The following is a 21,613-nucleotide window of genomic DNA, read 5'->3' on the forward strand; positions in this document are numbered from 1 at the left end:
AGGGGGCTGTGAGTGGAGGAGCAACATCAGGGCTCCCTGCATCCAGGTCACTTTCCCCACCTGGGCTGTGACCTGGATGCACGGAGCGCTTGGTGTTGCTCCTCACTTCCCCACTTACAGCCCCCTAGGGGGCGCAGAGGAACGTTGGGGAGGCAAACAGTATCTGTGCGTCATCACTGTCCCCCCATGTTCCTCCATCGGGAGGAAGCAGGGACAAATCTGGGTATCCCCCACACACACACACGCGGCACTCCCCTGCCAGCCAAGAGCAGTTTCCGACACTACATTGGCAGCGCGCATTCTGCACTGCTGCACAGCGCCCCCCTGACCATGGCACCCTGGGCGGTTGCTGGGGTGGCCCACCCCTAATGCCGTCCTTGGGGCTCGCAGGACTTGCGCTACCACGCTAAAAATAGCCTTGTGGACCGCATTTTTAAATTGCGGCTCAGGCTGGAGCTTGGCCTCTGAAGCCCACCCCTCTCCCTAGGCTTCAAAGCCCAAGCTCCAGCCTGAGCTGCAGTGTCTACACGGCTATTTTTAGCATGGTAGCATGAGCCCCACAAGCACGAGTCTGTTAATCTGGGCGGGGAGGGGGCTCGCTGCTGCCCTTAAGCAGCGTATGAAGGGATAACTGAACTGTACTGTCCTGGTGGATGCTATAAGCAGCTCAAAGAAAATATTAACAGCTGTATTAATTTGCTCCTACACCGATAAATCAAAGCCTTCATTTCCTCTCACTGTGTACTGCACATGTGGTAAAAAGGCTAACTTGCTGCAAAGTTCGTATCTAATACTGATAACTCCAAGTTGTGTAAATTAATCCAAACTTAAATTAGAAGTAAAGTGTTCAGGTGTTTGTACAACAAGTTGACTTCAAAAATGGCTTGAAGTCAGTTTTGCAACTGCAGGATGATCAATGCGCATCTACAGTCAAAGGATGTATCTGACCAGAACTAAGTCTTATACATCTCCTTGTCTACTGGAACAATGTAAATAAATTAAGACAGAGATAAAAAAAAGTGTGGTAATAGTACTGGACCTTTTTTGTCTTGTATGTAGCAAGGATGAAGCACAGTATTTGAAAGAGAAGCCACAAGTAAAAATAAAAACACTGAAGGACTCCAGTGAACTGCACTAGAAAAGTTAACATGTATAAGGCCTGATCCTTTTTGGAACAAGCAGTTCCATCCATTTCAGTGGGATTACTCATGTGAGAAAAGACTGTCCATGTGAGTAAGGGTGCCATACTCTGACTCATAGTACTCTGGTTTCTGGTAGACCATGAGTGCACAATTTCATATAGCTCTTACATCAGAAATTATGTGAAAGTATAGGTACTTACACAGTAAAATGGTAAATAAAACACTTCCATCCACTAGGCCTCTCCAGGAAGTTGTAGACATCTCCCTGCATGCTAGTTTTGGTTAAATAAGGGCCATAGAAGCACTTGGTAGTGTAGGTCCTACGGATTTCACTTCCTGTCATAGGTTGGTTGCTGAGCTGGAATGCTGAATCCTTTGTGTCTTGCTCAGAGTTGGGGGGAATTCCTGATCCATTATTCACCATGGTATCTGGAGCTAGTGCCACTGAAGAATATTGCTTATTGTTTAAGTTCCCTGTGACTTCCAACAATCCTGAAGACTTCCTATGACCATTCAGATGACCTAACTGGGAGCTGGAGCTTTGATCCTGACCACAGAGGTTATACATAGAGTGCCCACCAGTTTCACCATTAACACAGGACATACTGTAATGAAGCACAGGTATTGCTAACCCTGATCAATATTTAAAATAATAAAAGAAGGTATTGTATGTCCTTTCTGTCCTGGGTGTTCTCCAATAACTGATAAGATGTCTTTCTGCCGTTATCCTGGAACTCCTCTGTGACACAACAGTGTGAGCCGCCAGCCTGCCACCTGTTGTCACTCAGAGGCTCTGAAATTAAATCAGAAGAACATATTAGACAATGGAGACACAAGAAGTAACTAGACGGTAAGACTTTTGGAGGGGGTGGAAAATTTAGATTCAATATAATGACAATTAAACAAAAACAGGCTTAAAAGTTACTAAAATAGCACAACACAAGTAACAGAAGTACCTTACCTTCCTCTTAGGTGATTCTATCAAATCATTTTAGATTCAGTGAATACAGAAGTGTCCTTTACTGCAGATAGAACTGCTACAGCTGCAAATTTATCAGTGCTTCTGTTTTCTGAGAGTCTATACATTGACTATAAGCTCACTGTGGGCTAAAGCATAGTATACATAGATTTAAAATATGGAGCTTCATTATTATATTGCATTCTGAAAGACTTGGCTAGGATGTAGAACAATTTTAAGATTGAGAATGAGCAATTTCAGATATGAGAGACCTAATCCTGCAATTGTAACTCCTGATGTGCTCAGTTAGACTTTTGCCCAAAAAACAACAACAACAACAACAAAAAGCAGGACTCTGACTTTATTATGCTCCTTTAACTCACAATTTTGGTAGATCTGTGTTGTTGCAGTGTGTTAAATGAAAGATCTAGGGCCTGATTCTGTTTTGCTACAACAGCTTTATATTGGTGGTAATGACATTGACCTAAGTGAAGTCCTGCTTGTGGAATAGTGTGGAAAATTTGGCCAATAAAGCTTACCATGTATTTCATAAGACAGACTTGAATAGCTATAGTCTAATACGTGCTAACATATGTCTACATTTATTTTTATATCAGAATATAACAGTTTTGCAGGTGTTAGAAGTCTGTTTTCTGAAGGGACATTTTAAAAATTGCCTCAATTCTTACACATGTCCATAAAAATATAAATATAACATTACAGGTTTTGCTTACCCTCACAAAAGCAAGGCAATACTGGAATTAATGTTGAAATGATGGTTAGAACTCAAGTCAGGATGCCTATTAGTTGCAGTTGATTTGCTCCTCTGTCAGAGGGGCCTCAAACATACCTTATGATCTGCTATTACCTCAGCATAACAGAATAATTTAAAATGGAATTTTAGCCTTAATCTCCTGCCTTTTGTCAAATTAAATTTATTCGTTTTGTTGCTAAGATCTCAGTGCATGAGTGAATAAATTGTCATTTTAATACTTCTAAGTAGAGCCTCTCTTCCAAAGTATTTCATGAAATGTTTACTTGGGGTAGTGGACTTGTTACCAAGTGAACTATTTTTTTTCTTAATGCATTTTGCAATGAGAAAAATATCCTTGTTAATCACACTGCTGATGGATAAATACTTCTAAGCTTAATTTTCTCTAGCCATTTCCCTCAGTGCTAAAAAGCTATCGGGAGCAATTGCAAATTTAAAGCAAGAAGCTTTCAGTCCACCCAATTCACAAGATAAACCTATGTTAAACAAATATCAGAACTATTCTCACTCAGTCCAATTCATTTTACAGGGCTTAAGGGTAACCAGACAAGTGCTACTAACAAAGGTCTGTTAACCAGCATTTGCAACCAAAGCTACATAAAAAACATTTACTAGCGTGCTTAATTTAAAAGAGGGAGATTCCACACACAGACAGAAATAAAATGAAGAAAAACCTGAAACCATCTGGCAAGCAGCGCATACTCTCTCCTGTTGTACGTCCCTTTTCTCCTCCTCTCTGCTCCTCAGCTACATATGGCAGATTTCATAGGTGCAGAGAGAACTGTTGTCTGACTCTGCCCCCTAGCTTATCAAGCCCCACCCTTACCCATCCAGGGTAACCTCCCTTATATCTCCTTTGTCTGTTTTCCCTTGAAAGTAGGTGTGAGGCAAAAAAGGAATTAGGGACTCCCAGTTCTGATGGTTTTATCATGTCAGAGAGGAGCATTTGTGCTTCTCTGCTGTTATGTCACTAGCAGCAGACATAAGCAATAGTTTAGATGTTCACTTCTCCCCCCGTCCCTACCACAACCACCCATCTTTTCCTACCTGTGTATAACTAATTAAAAGGATTAATAATGGTATTTCCTTCACAATCTTTTGAATTAAATTATGCACTGGTACAAGCTGGCTCTACGCCTTTGCAGCAGTCTCTTATATTCAAGAGTCTAAGCAGGCTGCGTATCTTTTTTCACTGAAGATTTGGTGAAGCCAATAGCAGAGGATCATTATGTGTGCTATATCTAGCCCATGTCAGGATGGACTTATCTTTTTCTTTGTTGCCTTTTCCGAACTAACACTAATTTTTCTTATTCCAATGGAAGGAAGAGAGCACCCAAAATGTAGACTCCTCAGCATTATGTTTCTTAGCTTGTTGCTGAGACTTGTGATCATGCCAGAAAAGTTGTGAATTCTTTTTTTATTATTATTATTGTCTCATTTCTTTGAAAGCAAAAACAGTTTCCTGTGGGGAATGCCAGGAATTTGACCCAGAGTTTTCGCCGAGTATGTGCAAGATCACTTATCTACAGGTGAATCAAAGAAACTAGAGTGGAAAAGACCCATTACATCCACCCTCCTAGCAATGCAGAACTGTTGCCATTTTCCTTTGTTCTGTACTCCAGTTCTAAATGTTCCAAACAAGGAAGCTTGCATCATTTCCCTTAGAAGAATATTCCAATCAAACACTTTCAGGAAGTTCTTAGTTTCTTATTTTCATCTGACTGCTCCTAGTTACACCTGTATGTATAACCTGAAAGAATTCTTCTTGTTCTTAGGTGTATACCGTTTCAAATATTTGTACATGTATCATGTTAACTAGCCCTTAGCTATCTATAAGCTAATCTATACACATTTACCTCTTTTCACAAGTCAATCCCTCCAGAACACTGATTTTTTGTTGCTCTCTTTCATTTGCTTCTTTTGGGTTATATAGTGTCCAGGTAGTGCTGAATTTGAACCACAGAGAAGGATTGTCACCTGCCTGAAACCATACATGCTTTTCCAGAAAGGTGGCCCAGTTTCAATTAAAAGTTTAAGAGTCTGTTAGAAAACCTTGCCCATGTCTTGGGTCTCTTACAAAAGTTTTGCACCACACTGGCTTTCACTCACCCCTTCCACCTTAAACTCCCTTTTGCCTTTATTAACATCCTCTATATTTCTTCCTCATCCTTTCCTATGGTAGTTTTCCAACTGCAACAATTATTATTGGTTGCACTCATCTCCAAACCCTCTCAAAAGTACTTGTATTTCTATTCCCACTTGCAAATTGTCCAGCAAAGTTATTCAGGAATAACATGTCTCCAAGGCTATGGAAATAATTACTTTTGAATACCTCTGAGCATTTCAAAGCATTTTATAGACAAACAACACAACATTCCTGTGAGAAAATATCCTCACCATTCTATAGAAGAAGAAACCAAGACACCAAATAATGACAGATCTCGCAGTGAATATGTAGCAGCAATAGAACCCAGATTGTCTTGGACTGGGAGAGGAAGGATTGTCCAGTGGCGAGAGTGCTAACTTGGGCTGTTGGGAAATATGGGTTCAATTCCAGTTCCACTGGACAAGTCACTTATCTCTGTGCCTCAGATCCCCATCTGTAAAATGGGGTTGGGAACTATCTTTCTCAAAGGGGTGTTGTATAGTTTCATGGTCTATAAAATGCTTTGAAACCCTGACAGTATGCAGCACCTAACAGTGCTTCCCTACCTCACAGGGTTGTTGAGAGGATAAATATGTTAGATTATGAGCAGAGATGGGGGTCTATCTATTGAGGAAGGGGAAGAGCATCTTTGGATACAGACTGGCTAACCTAGCAAGGAGGGCTTTAAACTAGGTTCAGTGGGGGCAGGAGATTAAAGCCCCCAGACAAGTCAAAAACATAGAGATGTGGGAAAAGGGTTGGAATCTTGGGGGAGCATGGGCCATTATAGCAGGGATCAGGGAGAGAGACAAGAAAGAACGTAGAGGGGAAATCAAATTATGTATACTGTATACTAATGCAAGAAGTATGGAGAATAAGCAGGAAGAACTAGAAATGCTAGTTAATAAACACAACATAGTTGGCATCACAGAGACTTGTTGGGATAATACACATGACTGGAATATTGGTATAGAAGGGTACAGCTTACTCAGGAGGGACAGGCAGGGAAAAAGGGAGGAGGTGTTGCCTTATATATCAAAGATGTATACACTTGGACTGAGGTTGAGATGGAAATAGGAAACAGACTTGTTGATAGTCTCTGGGTGAGGATAAAAGGGGTAAAAAACAAGGATATGTCATGGTAGGGGTCTACTACAGACCACCTAACCAGACACAAGAAGTGGATGCGGCTTTTTTTAAACAATAAAATCATCCAAATCACAGGACTTGGTGGTGATGGGGGACTCCAACTACCCAGACATCTGTTGGGAAAATAACAGCAGGACACAGATTATCCAACACATTCTTGCAATGTATTGGAGACAATTTTTTATTTCAGAAAGTGGAGAGAGCTACAAGGGGAGACACTGTTCTAGATTTGATTTTGACAAATAGGGGGAAACTGGTTGAGAATTTGAAAGTGGAAGTTAGCTTGCGTGAAAGTGATCATGGAATGATAGAGTTCATGATTCTAAGGAATGGTGGGAGCGAAAACAGACCAGTAAATATAATGGATTTGAAGAAAGCAAACTTTAGCAAACTCACAGAGTTGGTAGGTCAGATCCCAGGGGAAGCAAGCCTAAGGGGAAAAACAGTTCAAGAGTCAGTTTTTCCAGGACACATTATTAAGGGCACAAAAGCAAACTATCCCACTGCATAGGGAAGATAGGAAGTATGGCAAGAGACCACACGGTCTTAACCAGAAGATATTCAATTATCTAAAACTCAAAAAAGAGCCCTACAAAAAGTGCAAACTAGGTCAAATTACAAAGGATGATTATAAACTAATAACACAAGCATGTAGGGATAAAATTAGAAAGACCAAGGCACAAAATGAGATTAAACTAGCTAGAGACATAAAGGGTGACAAAAAAACATTCTATAAATGCGTTAGAAGCAAGAGGAAGACCAAGGACAGGATAAGCCAGTCAATGGACGGGGGCAGGGGGAGGGAAATAACAGAAAATGTGGAAATGGCAGAAGTGCTAAATGACTTTTTTTTTTTCTGTTTTCACCAAAAAGTGTAATAGTGATTGGACAGCTAACAGAGCAAACACTGGTGAAAATGAGGTAGGATCTGAGGCTAAAATAGGGAAAGAGCAAGTTAAAAATTACTTAGACAAGTTAGATGTCTTCAAGTCTTCAGGGCCTGATGAAATGCATCCGACAATACTCAGATTTGTTACTGAGGAGATATCTGAGTCATTAGCGATTATCTTTAAAAAGTCATGGCCACATGTGGCCCATCAGGGTGATATGATTGCGGGCCGCGGGACATTTTGCTGACGTTGACCGTCCATAGGCACGGCCCCCTGCAGCCCCCAGTGGCCGCGGTTCACCATTCCCGGCCAATGGGAGCTGCGGGAAGCGGCGGGCCGCAGGAACATGCAAGGAATTTGACTAGTATAAGGACTGTAAGATCTAAACAGCACTGGAGTCAGTACTAGTTTCTTCATTTTCTAGAGGTTATTTTAGATAGCCTTAGTAAAAGGAGGGAATTCCAATCCCCTCTTTCAGAATCAGGATAGATTAACCTATTATGACTCTATTCCTACATCAGGATCTACCAATATGGATCTGTGCTAGTGGGTCCTGATGCAGAATCTGGGCCTAAATGCTTATTATTCCTGAACCCAGGAACATGATAGCTAGGAACTAGAAGAAAACTCAGCTTTTTTACTCTCCATGATTATAGACAGAATGCAGAAACAGTCTACCTGTCTCTTTTGAGGCTTGTAACAGAGATGGTGGCTCTTAAAGCCTAGAAGGGGCCAGAAGACCCCACTCCAGGAACACTAGAATGAACAAAGATACAGGAACTGGCCAAAGCCAGAAGACAGGAAGTGGTCCTGGGGAATTAGTAGTTGGATGGGAAAAAAGACATGTTCCTTTAAGGGCCCAGGATTAGGAGCCCTGTAGTGTAGGGTGGGCAGAAGTCCTCTCTCTCCCAACCAACCGGGAGCAGCTCTTTGAAGAAGGGCAGTATATAGATGCTGCCTTCTCCCTCATAACAGGCAAGATGCAGGCAGGAGAAGGAAGCCAGAGCCAGAAGGCTGAGATCCAGCTAGGAAGGGCTAGGAGAATTGGCTTTGTGAAGAGCAGACCAGGACAGAGGAAGAGCTCAGTGTGTGGTAGAAGAGCCAGAGATGAATATAAACTTTTATGTTGCTGTAATAGGCTGTATTTTAGGACTTTGAGGATTATTTTTAACTGTTTCAGTTATTTAAAAAACCCCAGGCAGGGGATGGTGTTAGCCTCAAGAAAGACTGGGGAGTCATAAGGGGCCCTGAAGAGGGGAAACAGAGACAGGGCACTGTGGAGCCACTTCTGGCCATGAGGGGGTGTTTAGGAGGCAGCTGCCCTGATACAAGGATTAATTTAATGAACACAATGTATTCCCAGGGGAACATTCCAAAGCATGGTACAGAGTTCTAGCTGTAAGGCTCTCACTGATTTAAACAGCAGATAAAACCTTAGACAACTCGAGGGGGGGAGAAATCTATCCCTTCAAGTTTTAACTTTTGCCTACTACTTCTTGCCTTGTGTTGAGTTCCCTTGTAATTTCTGAATTGTTCTAGTGGTGGAGGGGGAGGGGAGGAGTAACCAGGAAAAGACAAACATTTGTGATGGGTCACATACTCAACAAAACCTGCAGCTCCAGGTCCATAATGGTCCCAAGAACTGTGTCTGCTGTTTCTGTCTGTTGCACCATTTCACTTCGTGTTTCATTACTTGTCTAATGTTGTTCTTCTACTATTTCCCATAATATCAATGATGGCTTGTTAGGACAAACCTAAATTAGGTGTATGCACTTCTTGCTTCTTTATGATGTATAAAGACATTTTGAAAAGTCTTATAAAAATCTGTTAAATTAGAAATGAGGGTCTTCTCTAGAGAGGAATAATATGGTGATGTCAGAAGAGTCAAGGAAATGAAAGCTGAGTAATTAAAGGAAAGCTATTTTTAGTCACTGTTGAAACCTTTGCTTTTTTGCTTACACCTATTAAATTTCAATGATTACATATTTTGGATAAAGGAAGCTTAAACACAGATTAAACACTCTCATTAATACAAGTAATACATTATAATAATAATTAATTTCAGTTACTATAATCTTAGAGCTCATAGGAAACATCCTTAAGTCCTCACAGTTTCTTCAGCAAAATCAGGAAAGACTTAACTTGACATTCCTGACTTTTCTAAAGTAAAGAACATGCAGGGAAAAAATGAAACTTTCAGGCCCGTCTTAAAGGGTACAAGCTCAAATTCTTAAAAATCCTTCGTAAGTCACCTTTAAGGGGGGAAATCCACTGTTTCTGCTTCATGATTAAATAAACTTATGCCAGTTTTCCAATAAGTACAAACATTTTCCATTTCCTCCACAACACTTTTACCAAGTACTTCAAGATCTGGTCATATGTTGATCTGACTTGACTATCTCATATACTCCGGTCACACATGTGGTTTGACTTGACTTTCAGGGTGAAATTTGCCTTTCTGCAGAGGACTTGCCACAAGACCTATGCACTACCCCTAATTTGTGGTCTTTTTTAGATTCCAAGGCCAGAAGGGACCATTGTGGTCATCTCATCTGACCTCCAGTATAACACAGGCCATAGAATTTTCCCCAAATAATTTCTAGAGCATAGTACTGGTGTGTATGTCTTGTGTTAGCCCCATGTACTGGGTGGATTGCATCCAAAGAAAGCAAATCAGAATAAGATGCTGGCAATTCTTATGGGTTTTTTTCTAGAGTAAAACTACACTTCAGATAAATTATTTGCTATCAAATGAATGCTATATTAAGGTCCTTGTTAGTGATCTGTGATATAACTATATATGCTTCTTTGTCCACTCTTAAGTAGTGTCATTCTATACACAATAGTTGTATTGTGATGACAATATTTAAATTGTAATTTCAACAGGCGGTTGACTTCTTGAGCAAGTGACTTGTTATATTAAAGTTATACAAAATTAAGAAAATTTCATAACAACAGTACATTTTTCTAACTTCGTATTTACATGCTAATTATGGGCATTTTGCTGTTCAGAGCCAAGCACAATGAAGCCCTGATCTTGATTGGTACTTTAGGAACTACTGTAACACTAAGAGTAATTAAAGTACCATATGCCGAAGTTTTTCATTGTACTCTTAAGGCCAAATCCTGCTTGCCTTACATCAATCCAACAGGACCCAAATGTCCCTTAATTAAAAGCTTGGGATTTGGCCCTTAATTTTTATTTTTAAACACTCTTTGGCAGCTTAATAGAATGTTTAAAGTAATTAGTATGATATTTCATAAAAATCCATAATAATTTTAATATCCATATAACAGAAATTATGAAGAAATGGTATGTATTAACAAAGAAATTATTCACATACAGTGTGGGGAAAAGTCTGTTGATATCACTGTGTTATAGAAAGGGAAGGCAAGAATTACTGCTTGAAATATTGGATCTATTCTAATTGATGAAGAGATATCAGATGGCAGCAGTAGAGAGCTTTCAAATAATAAGGAACAATTTAAATTCTTGCACAGTGAACCTCAACTGTAATTTGATTCCTTACTCCAATTATATTAAGTGTTCTAGCATTGTTTTATTGCGTTTGTTTAAATCATTAGTGATGCACTGGAAGAGAAGTATACTGTTGTTGATACCATGGTGGTAACAAAATATCATTATTAAAATTGGACACATTACAAGTATATTTGAAGTAATTGATCAAAATATAATTACTGCTTCGGCACATTTTTTTATGAGAATTACATGTCTGTAACTGAGGAGAGACTTTGGCATTTGCTGAGATGTGAGTCATGATAAAAGTAAAGGCAATAAGAATTTCTGCTTTTGATTTAAGGTTCCCATAAGGCTCTTTTCTGTATTCAATTCCCACATGCAGTGCAACAAAGTCAAAATAACTCTTTTTAAAGAAACTGCAGTGTAACTTAATATTTTAATCAGCACAGCTAATTATAAAAAGGGTAAACTACTTTTTAAATAACTTAACTCCTGCAACACCAGAGGCCATATTCCACTTGCACTTCCACTTGCACCACTGGTACTACTCAAAGTCTGAAGCTGTAGTTTCCTCCACAGTGACTAGTCAAAATGCCTCAATTCTAACCGTAAAGGGGCCAATTGCAGGGATAGGATGACTTAGTCTTAATGAACAATCCATTTCTGGCCTCTCTGTTCTGATGATGCTTTTTGTGATATGGACTGTATCCACTAGGAGGTGGATTCAAATCTGAGTGTTCAGTTCATCTGGATGGGAGCCAAGGGCGACTGTGTTTGACTTCTGGTTAACCAGTGTGGTGTTGCAGAAGCTCTTTTGTTACTGGCTTGGTAAATCTAATTATAGAGCAGGGGTCGGCAACCTTTCAGAAGTGGTGTGCTGAGTCTTCATTTATTCACTCTAATTTAAGGTTTCACGTGCCAGTAATACATTTTAACGTTTTTAGAAGGTCTCTTTCTATAAGTCTATAATATATAACTAAACTATTGTTGTATGTAAAGTAAATAAAGTTTTTAAAATGTTTAAGAAGTTTCATTTAAAATTAAATTAAAATGCAGAGCCCCCCGGACGGGTAGCCAGGACCCAGGCAATGTGAGTGCCATTGAAAATCAGCTCGGCACGCGTGCCATAGGTTGCCTACCCCTGTTATAGAGTAAACCATCAGTTTTGGACAATTGCCTGCCCTGATTCTTGCAGTCTGCCCTGAGCGTGGCATTCTCAGTGTGGTCAATCCCAGGCACCCAGTTACACCAAGTATTTTGATTTATTTTACAAAAAAAATGTGCATGATTTAAGGTAATTTTAAAAGAAAATATACACTATAGGCCCTGCCATTCAACCTGAATCTTCTCAACACTACATATAAAGTAACGCACACTAAACACATGAAACAGGAACTGCAACGTAACATTTAACACTTGCATTTAGGAACTTGTTACATTACTGGCAGTGCAAACAATCAACAACAAAGAACCCCTTCTTGTGTTACCCTACAGAGGAAAGGAGAAATAAAATTGACAGTGACCTCTAATTAGGATTACTTCCATCAGTTATTGAATATATAGCGGGATTTGAGAATTTTTGATGACCCTGAATAAAGCTACCTTCAGTTAGTAACAAGCTGGTGAAGTTGATATCTTGTAAGGCCAACTTGATTGACTGGTTTATATTTGTAAATTACAATGAATATCTATTAAGTATTATAAGTGTCAATAATTAACCTATGACTCAAACTTTTACACTCTAATGGCCCCCTTGTTTTTCTCTTCATGAGCACAAACTGGTTGGAAAGAAATTTGGTTGTAGTTAATGTAAATTGTTATCCTAATTCTTATGATTATATTCCAGACAAAAACTTCATTAAAATAGAATTAAGGTTGAGAGTATATATCAGTAATTTAGGGTAAACTACATTACAGGGACATTGTAATTATACTAAAACCAAGTATATTCAATCCAGAAAATTCACAGTTAAGGCTAAACTTAAAATAAATTCAAACATGACAAGGCATAGAAGTGTACTTCTGGGGCACCCAAACAACCTTAACTGATCTGTAGTGACCACCTGTGAGAGCAAGGGGCAAAAGGGGAAAGAATCTAATGTGTCTTTAAAAATCAATTTAATCTAAATTACAAAGAATAATGGGGGAGCGAGGAAATGACCATTCATCCTAAATAAATAAAAAACAAAAATCTTCAGATGTAGCTTCTGCACAAGACTTCCATGAGCTTTAACTACATGGGAAATCTGAAGAATATGTGGCTGGGCGGAATTAAGGTTGTTTGGGTGCATTAACTGTCCATCTGCTTTGTTTTGGGATAGTCAAAGCATCCCTGGAATGTATTTTACCTTAAATTATTGATATGCAGTCTCAAACTTAATGTAATTTTTTGTCTGATGATGTAAAGAAAGTGCTAGCCATGAAGTCTAGATTTCAGAATTTGTTTATTATTAACCTCGGGATGGGGAGTAAAACAGAAGTGGAAGCCTGAATGTAGTAAGGAATCTACATTCATGGAAGATTAGCAGAAATGCTATGAAGATGACAAACGTATCTGCTGTTCATATGTAAGTACCACAAACTGAATCTAAGCATTAAAAATCTAGAGCAGAATAAAACAAAGAAATTAAAGATAAAAGGAAAATACTTACCAGTCTCCATTTGTTGTTGACAGCTTCTGTAACAAGCAAAGAGATTCCTGCCCAGGATTACTCGGAGACCTGCAGAATGAATGGGTTTTCAAAGAATGAGAAATAGAGCTGGCTGAAACATATTGAAGATTTTCAGTAGAAAAAATTGACACTTTTGGGGACTATCTTTGATAGAAACATGTTGAAAAACATCCAGCCATCCTCCTCTTTGTTGTCCCATGGGGCTCTGATTAATTTAGGGTGAAACTTTAGTTCTGATTTGAACACCCACCTGGTGCACAGGCCTTCTGCACAGGTGTGAATTTCATCCTTAGCCTACAATTTTCTGATTAGCAGTAGATAATATATTCAGGGTTAATTTTTTGTTTTGGTACCTTTTGATTTCTTTAGGGATAGCACAACTCTTTCTACTTATTAGAGTTATGATGACCCAACTCTCTGAGGTGTTTCACATAATTAATAATCTATTCTCCATTACAATTTCCAGAGTTCTTGCATTTAGTCATGTGCACATCCTTCTTGGGTTCCAGTGAAGAGTCAGGAGTTTTAAGAGAAAGCTGGGGCTTACTACCAGTTTATGTCTTACGTTTCTAAAGCTCATGCTTTAGGGTTTCGGTCGGCCACTGGCAGTGGTCAGGAAGGGATTTCTCCCCCCCCCCCCCCCCAAGAATTCTGGGAGGTTTTTTTATCTCTTTCTAAAGCTCAGGGATGGCCACGGCTGGACATGGGGTAGGGTGGGTGAGGACTCTGAAGTGTACCAAATATTCTTTCTGTCAGGGGTTTGGCTGGCTGGTTCTTGCTTACATGCTCAAGGTCTAACTGATCATCATATGTGGGGTTAGGAAGGAATTTCCCCAGGCCACATTAGCAGTGATGTTGTGGAGAAGGGTTCACCTTACTCTGCAGAGTTTGTGAGTGTGGGTCATTTGCCAGAATCATCTGAGAAATCTCACTTATCATTTCCTTGCCATTGTGGGGGCCTCGAGGACTGGTGCACTTTGATCCCTCCTAGTCTCTGCCTCTGGCACATAACAGTCTAGTCTCCTCTGGGACGTAATACTTTGGTCTCATTTTGGTTGTTGGATTTAGTGTACAGATGCTGGGGTGTGTTGGTGACCTGTGATATACAGGAGGTCAGATTAGATGATCTAGTGGTCCTTCTGGCCTTAAACTCTACAATTCTATGATGACCTGTGTCACACAGGCTTTCATTAGTGACATTTTTACATGATATTTTTTGGCAAATTAATATGTAGATCCTGGAGCAGGGGATCCCTGTGCCCCGTGGTTTCTATGAAGTCTTTTGCTCAGCGAGTTTTTAATATGATAATAGCTACAGGAACTGAGCTACTAAACCAATAATTTCAGTAACCACCTGTGCTTTGAGATTAGCTCAGTGAGCTAGAAATAGTAGTGAGTGCTGTCACAGAGCTCATGTCTTGACATCACAACCAGAGACCTCAGAAAACTGTGCCTTGAAATGAGCCCCAGTTAGCTAGTTGTAATGAACCAATGACTTCACAATGCCTGTTCCTTGATATCTGCAATATTGCTAACTCTCAGTCATTGGTGTTCTCAAGCTCCAGATTTCTGAGTTATGAAAATATGTGAGAACCCCATCTTTCACTCAGGACAACCTTCCCCCCGCCAACACACACACACACACACACACAGTTTATAATCTTTATGATTGTGGAGAAAAGCTTGAAAACATGACCCAACGTAAGACCCAGAAACCAAAAGGCAAGGAAAGGATGTGAAATGTAGTTTAAAAAAATCTCATTAAATCTCATTAAAGCCAATCTCATGATTTGCATATGTGGGACTATCTGTAGGAGTATAGATGAACACAAGTGTAATTAGAGCCATACCCTGTAGGCAGCTGGCAGCCAAGCCTTCTATTCCTTGTGCACCCACTGATGTTCAGGCTTGTTCAAGACCCCCCAAAACATGAGTTTTCGAAGTAATACATTGAGGGCACTTTTTATTTGTCATCTGGATTGTGAACCTCTCAGAGTACTCTTGGGCTATGTTTTCAAGCTTGCTCACACAACTGTGTCACCTAAAAAGTTACTTTAAAAAAACAACAACCCTAAAAGCGGAGATTCTCCCGCAATCACATGAATGCAGGAGTTGGGGTTTTAAGAAAAACAAAAATCGCAAGAGTCGTGATAAGAGCATGAAGACGGGCAACAGTGGGGTGCTGCTACGTATGTTTAATGATGTGTGGAAAGAGCAGCAGCTTGCCACTTACTGAATAAGGCACCACTTTGCTCTTCTTCCTCCCTTTCTTTTCATCCTCCTTTTAAGATAATCCTTTGCTACCAGTCACCATTTGTTTGGTTTCTGCTCTACACGGGTTATTATTAAAAATTCATTATTGCTGCTGGGAATTTATCACTCCTCCCTCCCTCTCAGAACACCCACACGCATTTTCCCTCGCATGCTTCCCAGACAGAAGCAGCCGCAGTCTTAGCGGGCTGCACTGCAAGCTCCCCAGCCACTAAAGCAAGAGCAGCGCGCGCCTCACGCCGCCAAACGGGCGGGCTCACGCGAGAAGCCCCGCCCCCCTCCCCAGACCGAGCGCGCGCGGGGGGAATCTCATGCTTCGCCTAATCGATTTGGCCTAAAGCGGCTTCCGTGAGCCGTCTGAAGTGCGCGTGTGTGAGCCGCAAAGTAACATGGCGGCCGCCAGTGGCTGCCTCTTCTCCTGCGCCCGCCTGATGCTGCCCCGGCTTTGCGGGGCGCTGGCCGCAGGGCCCAGGTCGCTCCTCGGGGTATCGGCTTATTCCACCGCCCTGGTTGTGGGGAGCGGGGGGCCCAGCCAGAGCAAAGGTGAGACCCGCCCCCGGGAAGGGCCTCGGGGCGGGGCCGCTGAACCCCCAGAGGTTCCATTGTAGGGATTCGAATTCTAGCTCCACGCGTCTCTGCTGGATGTTCCTTTCTGTCCTTTGAAAGGAAAAAAATAAATGCAAAAAGAAGCTTAAATGCAGTAAACTACGATAAAGTTACGTTTGTGCATAACATACTTTAATATATTTGACTTTCTTTTCAGCGTGGGGTAATTACCTCTGAATTCCCTGGGGCTATAATGCTTGGTTTGGGGGTAATCAACACTTGCTATTGATGTTACCTGGCAGGTGCTCAAATACTATAGGGCTGGGTAGCAATAAAAAACCTTAAGAAGATCTTTTTGCAATTTGTCCAAAGCTATGGAAGTAGACTTTGTTATAGTCGTCATATCTTTGCTCTGATGTTGACTACTTTGGCTGTGAGCATTCCGTATATTTTGTCACTCTTGCTTCACAAATTGTCATCAGGATATACCAATTGTTAATAAGGTCAGATTTCCTATTCATGAAACAAACTTTCTATGTGTTAGCTTCTGTGCATGTAAATATCTACTGATGGGAGAGCAGGATCTTCGTGGGCAGTACAGAAGACTAGTTCATCAGATACATATTACAAGGATTGATGCAGGTCACAAGATCTAATTCAGTCTTGCCATGAGTGGATAGAAATTAATTGTATTGGTGATACATCAGGGCTGAATTTGTCCTAACATCGTTAGAGTGCTTAAAGATCTGCTAAATTACGACTAGGGTATGATTTTATTTGCTATATTGATTTTAGCTCGTAAAAATTGTATTCTTGAAATATGAGCTTAGGAACATGAGGTTGGTGTTCCTTTTTGCCATTTTTTAAATTTAAATGTTCAAACAAGACTCTGAAAATGTACCAATGTGAAAGATGTTAGGGCTGGGGAGGAAGTTAACAAGTGAGGTCCATGGTCAGTTTCATGTTGAGAAGTCATCCTCTAGATGGTAGGTGTCTGGTAAGTTTGAAACTCCTTCCTCATTCTGGCAGCTCAAAGTGAAAACTCCTCTATCCTTCCCCACTTTCCTTGCCACTACCCATTGCTGTGATGTGGGACAGGGTGTATGTGTGTAAAACTGACATTCTTTAGATTGTTGTACGCAGTGTTATTGTAGCTATGTTGGTCTCAGAATATTAGATACACAAGGTGGGTGAAATAATCTCTCTCACTTGAGCAGCTGCTGTTCATGAGAGAGATAAGCTTACACCAGACCCGAGGAAGAGACCTATGTAAGCTTGTCTCTCACCAACAGAAGTTGGTCAAGTGAAAGATATTACCTCACCCATCTTGTCTCTCTAATTCTTCAGAGTTTCACAATTGCCAACCCAGAGATGAAACTCAAGTGTCTTGTTCATTTTACTATGTTGCTCATAGCTTTCCTGAACAGCAACAGCAAAAGCACTAGAGCTGTGCTCAGACTCTGGAAGACAGCACTGTATTAATTTACATTTGAAAGGTTATCTCTGCAAATGCATGGGCTCTGCATAAAGGCTAGAAATTTAACTCTTTAAAGGAGAGCTTCAATTCTGCCGAAACTGATGGCCTAGGTTGCTCTTTTCCACAGATATCACTTGCCAGCGGTGGGAAGGAAGCTATGTGTGTGTGTGATTTTTTTTTTTTTTTTTTTTTAAATAGTCCTGATCTGAAAGCCAGTTCTCGTCACTGTTTTTTATCTAACTATAACAATTAATTCTGCAGGTTGGATTTACCATTTAGTTTTACTGTTGTCTTGAGATGCCATGGAATGATGAGGCAAAGTAAAAATTGTTGAATGTGCAAGTTTTTAAGCAATGCTGCTTAAGTCTTACTGAAGATACTGCTTTATCTTGCAGATGCAGCATTGAGAAGAAGCAGGACATCACAAATTGCAAGAAAAAAAAGAGTGGTAAGAAATAAAAATGTTTGCAACTACCTTATCTGCAAGACTTTGAAGAGCGTTTACTGCGTATTTTAGTAATTTGTCCATTAACCCTCCCTGTCCCAAGAAGCTTACAATCCAACCATAAGACAACAGATGGATCCAGACAGTCATGGGAATACAAAGAAATGATGAGATGCTGTTAGTCAGCATGATAGGCAGCGGTTTCAGCACACCAACAACCTACCCGTTGTCAAGGCTTTTGTAGGCATTGTGGCAAAGAGTTTGAAGGAGAGATTTGAAGGAGAAAAATGAAATGGCTTTGCGTATGTTAGGGCAGGATGGATTGATTTAAATCAGTGACTTAAATTACCAGCTTTAATCGCGATTTAAATCAGCAAACAGGAATCTGAGATTTAAATTGTTTTTTTAGTCTTGTTTTGCATCTGTACTTTTTAGTTCTTTTCCTAAAGAAAGATTGATTCTCATTGGTTGGTAATCATTAAAACATGTTGACTTGGAACTAAATATAGCCTTGAAATTAAATTTGGCGTTTCTTTTTGTTAACCAGGAGGATATGCCATATCAATACACATTTATTTAAGTAGTCATAGCTTACATCTATTCAGAATTTTAATTTTTACTCACTAGATGAATCTTTTACTCATGACTTGTGTCAAGCTTTTTTTGAAAAATCAACTAAAATTGCACAAAACAGCATTTTAAAATTGTTTTTTAGTTAAATAAAACTACCTGAAATGTGCAGGATACATAAGAAAAAAGTTTATCAAAACATGAGTTTTGCATTTAAAACTAACTGATTTATTAAACAACATGTGAATTGAATGATTGTTTCTGGTCACCATTTTCCTTCAGAATTTTAGAACTAGTGGACCTCATCCTTGTACACTTAGTTTTTATGCATAGATTGGAAGAGGAAGACAAGTTTTCCTACATTTTGAACTCCAGTTGGTTTCTTAACTTTGAATGAACTAGTAATTGAACAGAACTAGTTGAATAAACTAAAATGAAGAAAATATTTTTTTTGCATCTGCAAAAGAGGCTACTTTTGTCAAAAACTGGTTTAACATTTCAACTAACTCTTGGTTACAGTTTAGTCCATGACTTCCACCAGTGCAGTGGTTTAACTTTCTTTAAGACTTTGGCAGAAAACATGTACTGCCTCATAATGTTTAGTTTAATTAAATGATTTTAATAGGTTATAATAAACTTAGGCCTTAACATAGGTTGTTATAATTTCAAATGTAATTTTAAATAAGCTGATTTAAAAAAAATAAACTTGTGTTTAATTTTAAAAATCTGATTTATTTACATATTACACATACACACATTTTTATCCATCCTGTCTTATAGAGAGTTCCTCCCAAGCATGAAAGGCAGCATGAGAGAGAAATTTTAGGTGCTTGCTTTGAAAATTTAGCAAGTGGGCAATGGAGGCTGGCATCATGGACCATTATAAGATAAGAGTTGATCTTTGGACACTGAGGGCAGGTCTGCACTGTGGAGGAAAGTCTGTCTAAGCTACACAAGTTCAGTTACGTTAGTAGGGTAACTCAAGTCGACATAGCTTGGATCTATTTACCGTGGGGTCCACACTATGCTACGTTGACGGGAGAGCGATCTGTGGTCGATTTAACGGGTCTTCACCGGTGGATTGATCGCTGCAACGTCGATCCACTGGCAAGTGGAGACAAGCCCTGAATGAGCGATAATAGGTAGTGGGGGTAAGCCATAAAGGGCTTTGAAAGTGTTTGGTGCGGTATAGAAAAGGCAGTCCATGGAGGGATGCGGAGAGGGGTGATATGGTCAAAGTGACAGGGTAGGAAAATACAATTTGCAGCAGCATTCTGAATGGCCATTAATGTGGGAAGATTGCATTTGTCAAGGCCAGAGAGAGAAAGGTTGCAGTAGTCAAGATGAGAGCCTGGATGGGGGTTTAACTGTGTGAATGGATGGGAAGGGATGTATCTTAGAGATGTTATGCTGAAGGAATCCATAAGACTTAGACATAGCCTGGATGTAAAGACGTAGAGAGAGGTTGTAATTGTACTGAAGCCAAACATTGCCAACTCCAGGTCCTCAGAGTTAAGGTAACACTTAAGAAATCCATATATGTTGAAGTGTGGCCTTGACTCTTGAGTTTTCTGCATTTGCAATACTTGATTTTAGGATAATTACATCAACTATCATGGCTTTGACACTAAACTACTAATGCATACTCTCAACATTAACTCTGTCTGAGTGGGCTTTTTTGTCTGGGAATCTCCTGTGTGTGTGGTTTGTTTGTTTGTTTTTAATAAACACATGGTCACGCAACAAGAAATCCAAAGGGAATGCATTATTTCTGATTATTTGAATGAAAATATAAACATATACATATATAAAAATATATATATATATATATATATATATATATATATATACACGCACACTTTTAAGGGCAGATTCAGTGCCACACCAAAGCAGCCAGAGCACAGCAACCAGTTAAGCTGAATCTACAGCTGCTTTGTAATAGCAGAGCAGTGCAAAGTGGCCAAAACACTGGTAAATCTGGCTCTAAACCAATTGACTTATTGGTTTAAAGGGTTGTGTTAGTAAGATATGTGGTATGTGCAGTGGTGGGATAGAGCTCAGTCCGAGGCCCAGTATGGCTGTGCTTTAAAAGTTCCCTGTCTTGGCTCCCTCATCAGTACTTTCTGTGCGCAGTGGAGATGAAACATCAGTGCCATGGGGGCCTTTCAAGCACTAAAACCCAAGCTATATTTAATTTGTTAAACCTTTCAAGAACAGTGACAGTTGTGCCAAGCAATCTACCAGTGAGAATGTTTGACACATGTCCATTCTCCCTCATACCACTGAATCATTACAACTAATAGTTGTAGAATGAAAACTATCTGTAGATTCCTGTGGTGATGGCTTAGGTTATCTCTGTAACATTGGCCCTGCTTGTGTTACATGATCCAGTTTTTAATTACTTTTAAAAATCCCTAAACTAACAGATAATTCATTCTATGCTCAAAGAGTAAGGGTGTGAAGTTGAGGGAGAATACATTGTATTTTTCTTACAAAACAAAGACAAACTCAGCCTTAACTGTGTGGAATCGTGACCAATGCCTCAATAATCCATTCAAAATACTGCTGCAAAGATCATTTTCTTGATTTACCACATCACCCTCTTTGTGTCCTTCTGCTTGCTTCCCTTCTGTACTGCATCAAACATAATTTTTTTGGTCTTCACTTTTAAGGCTTTTCATGGGCTTTTTTCCTGCCCTACCTATCACTTCTTATGCTGTTGAGATGTAGAGTTCCATATCTGCTCTGCCAATTATGCCAGCCTACATCACCCACTTCTACTTAAATTTTTGAAACGAGTACCTTCATGCTTTTTTCCAAGCTGCCCTTTGTGCATGGAAAGAGCTCCCTGTAAACATTTGCAAAGCCACTTCATTGTTGGCCTTCAAATCTTCTAAAACTCCTCTCTGTCATGAGGTTGACACAGATGTGACCTCTGGGTTTTATGGTGACCAGTATTCTCATTGTTATCCCATGCTCCTCATTCTGTTTGTATCCACATGTTTCATATTTCCAGTAAAATAGTAAGCTCTTTGAGACAGGGGTGGTCTCTTTGTTGTGTTTGTACAGTACCTGACACAATGGGGTGTCCTGA

The 21,613-nt window shown here is 39.9% G+C and overlaps 2 protein-coding genes across 2 annotated transcripts in view; one reads left to right on the plus strand and one right to left on the minus strand.

The window, feature by feature from the left end:
- The window catches only part of LOC135883765 (potassium voltage-gated channel subfamily KQT member 1-like), a 522,644-nt gene extending 520,898 nt beyond the window's left edge, over positions 1–1,746 (minus strand). The window contains exon 1 of the mRNA XM_065411048.1: positions 1,343–1,746. Coding sequence (XP_065267120.1) covers positions 1,343–1,746 — 404 coding nt within the window. The remainder of the gene's footprint in view (positions 1–1,342) is intronic.
- Positions 1,747–15,857: 14,111 nt separating this feature from the next.
- The window catches only part of MRPS35 (mitochondrial ribosomal protein S35), a 53,522-nt gene continuing 47,766 nt past the window's right edge, over positions 15,858–21,613 (plus strand). Inside the window, exons 1-2 of the mRNA XM_065412696.1 lie at positions 15,858–16,024; positions 17,900–17,952. Of these exons, the coding sequence (XP_065268768.1) occupies positions 15,871–16,024; positions 17,900–17,952 (207 nt within the window). The 5' untranslated portion in view covers positions 15,858–15,870. The remainder of the gene's footprint in view (positions 16,025–17,899; positions 17,953–21,613) is intronic.

Source organism: Emys orbicularis, chromosome 1 (genome assembly GCF_028017835.1).
Source record: "Emys orbicularis isolate rEmyOrb1 chromosome 1, rEmyOrb1.hap1, whole genome shotgun sequence".
Taxonomy (NCBI): Eukaryota; Metazoa; Chordata; order Testudines; family Emydidae; genus Emys; species Emys orbicularis.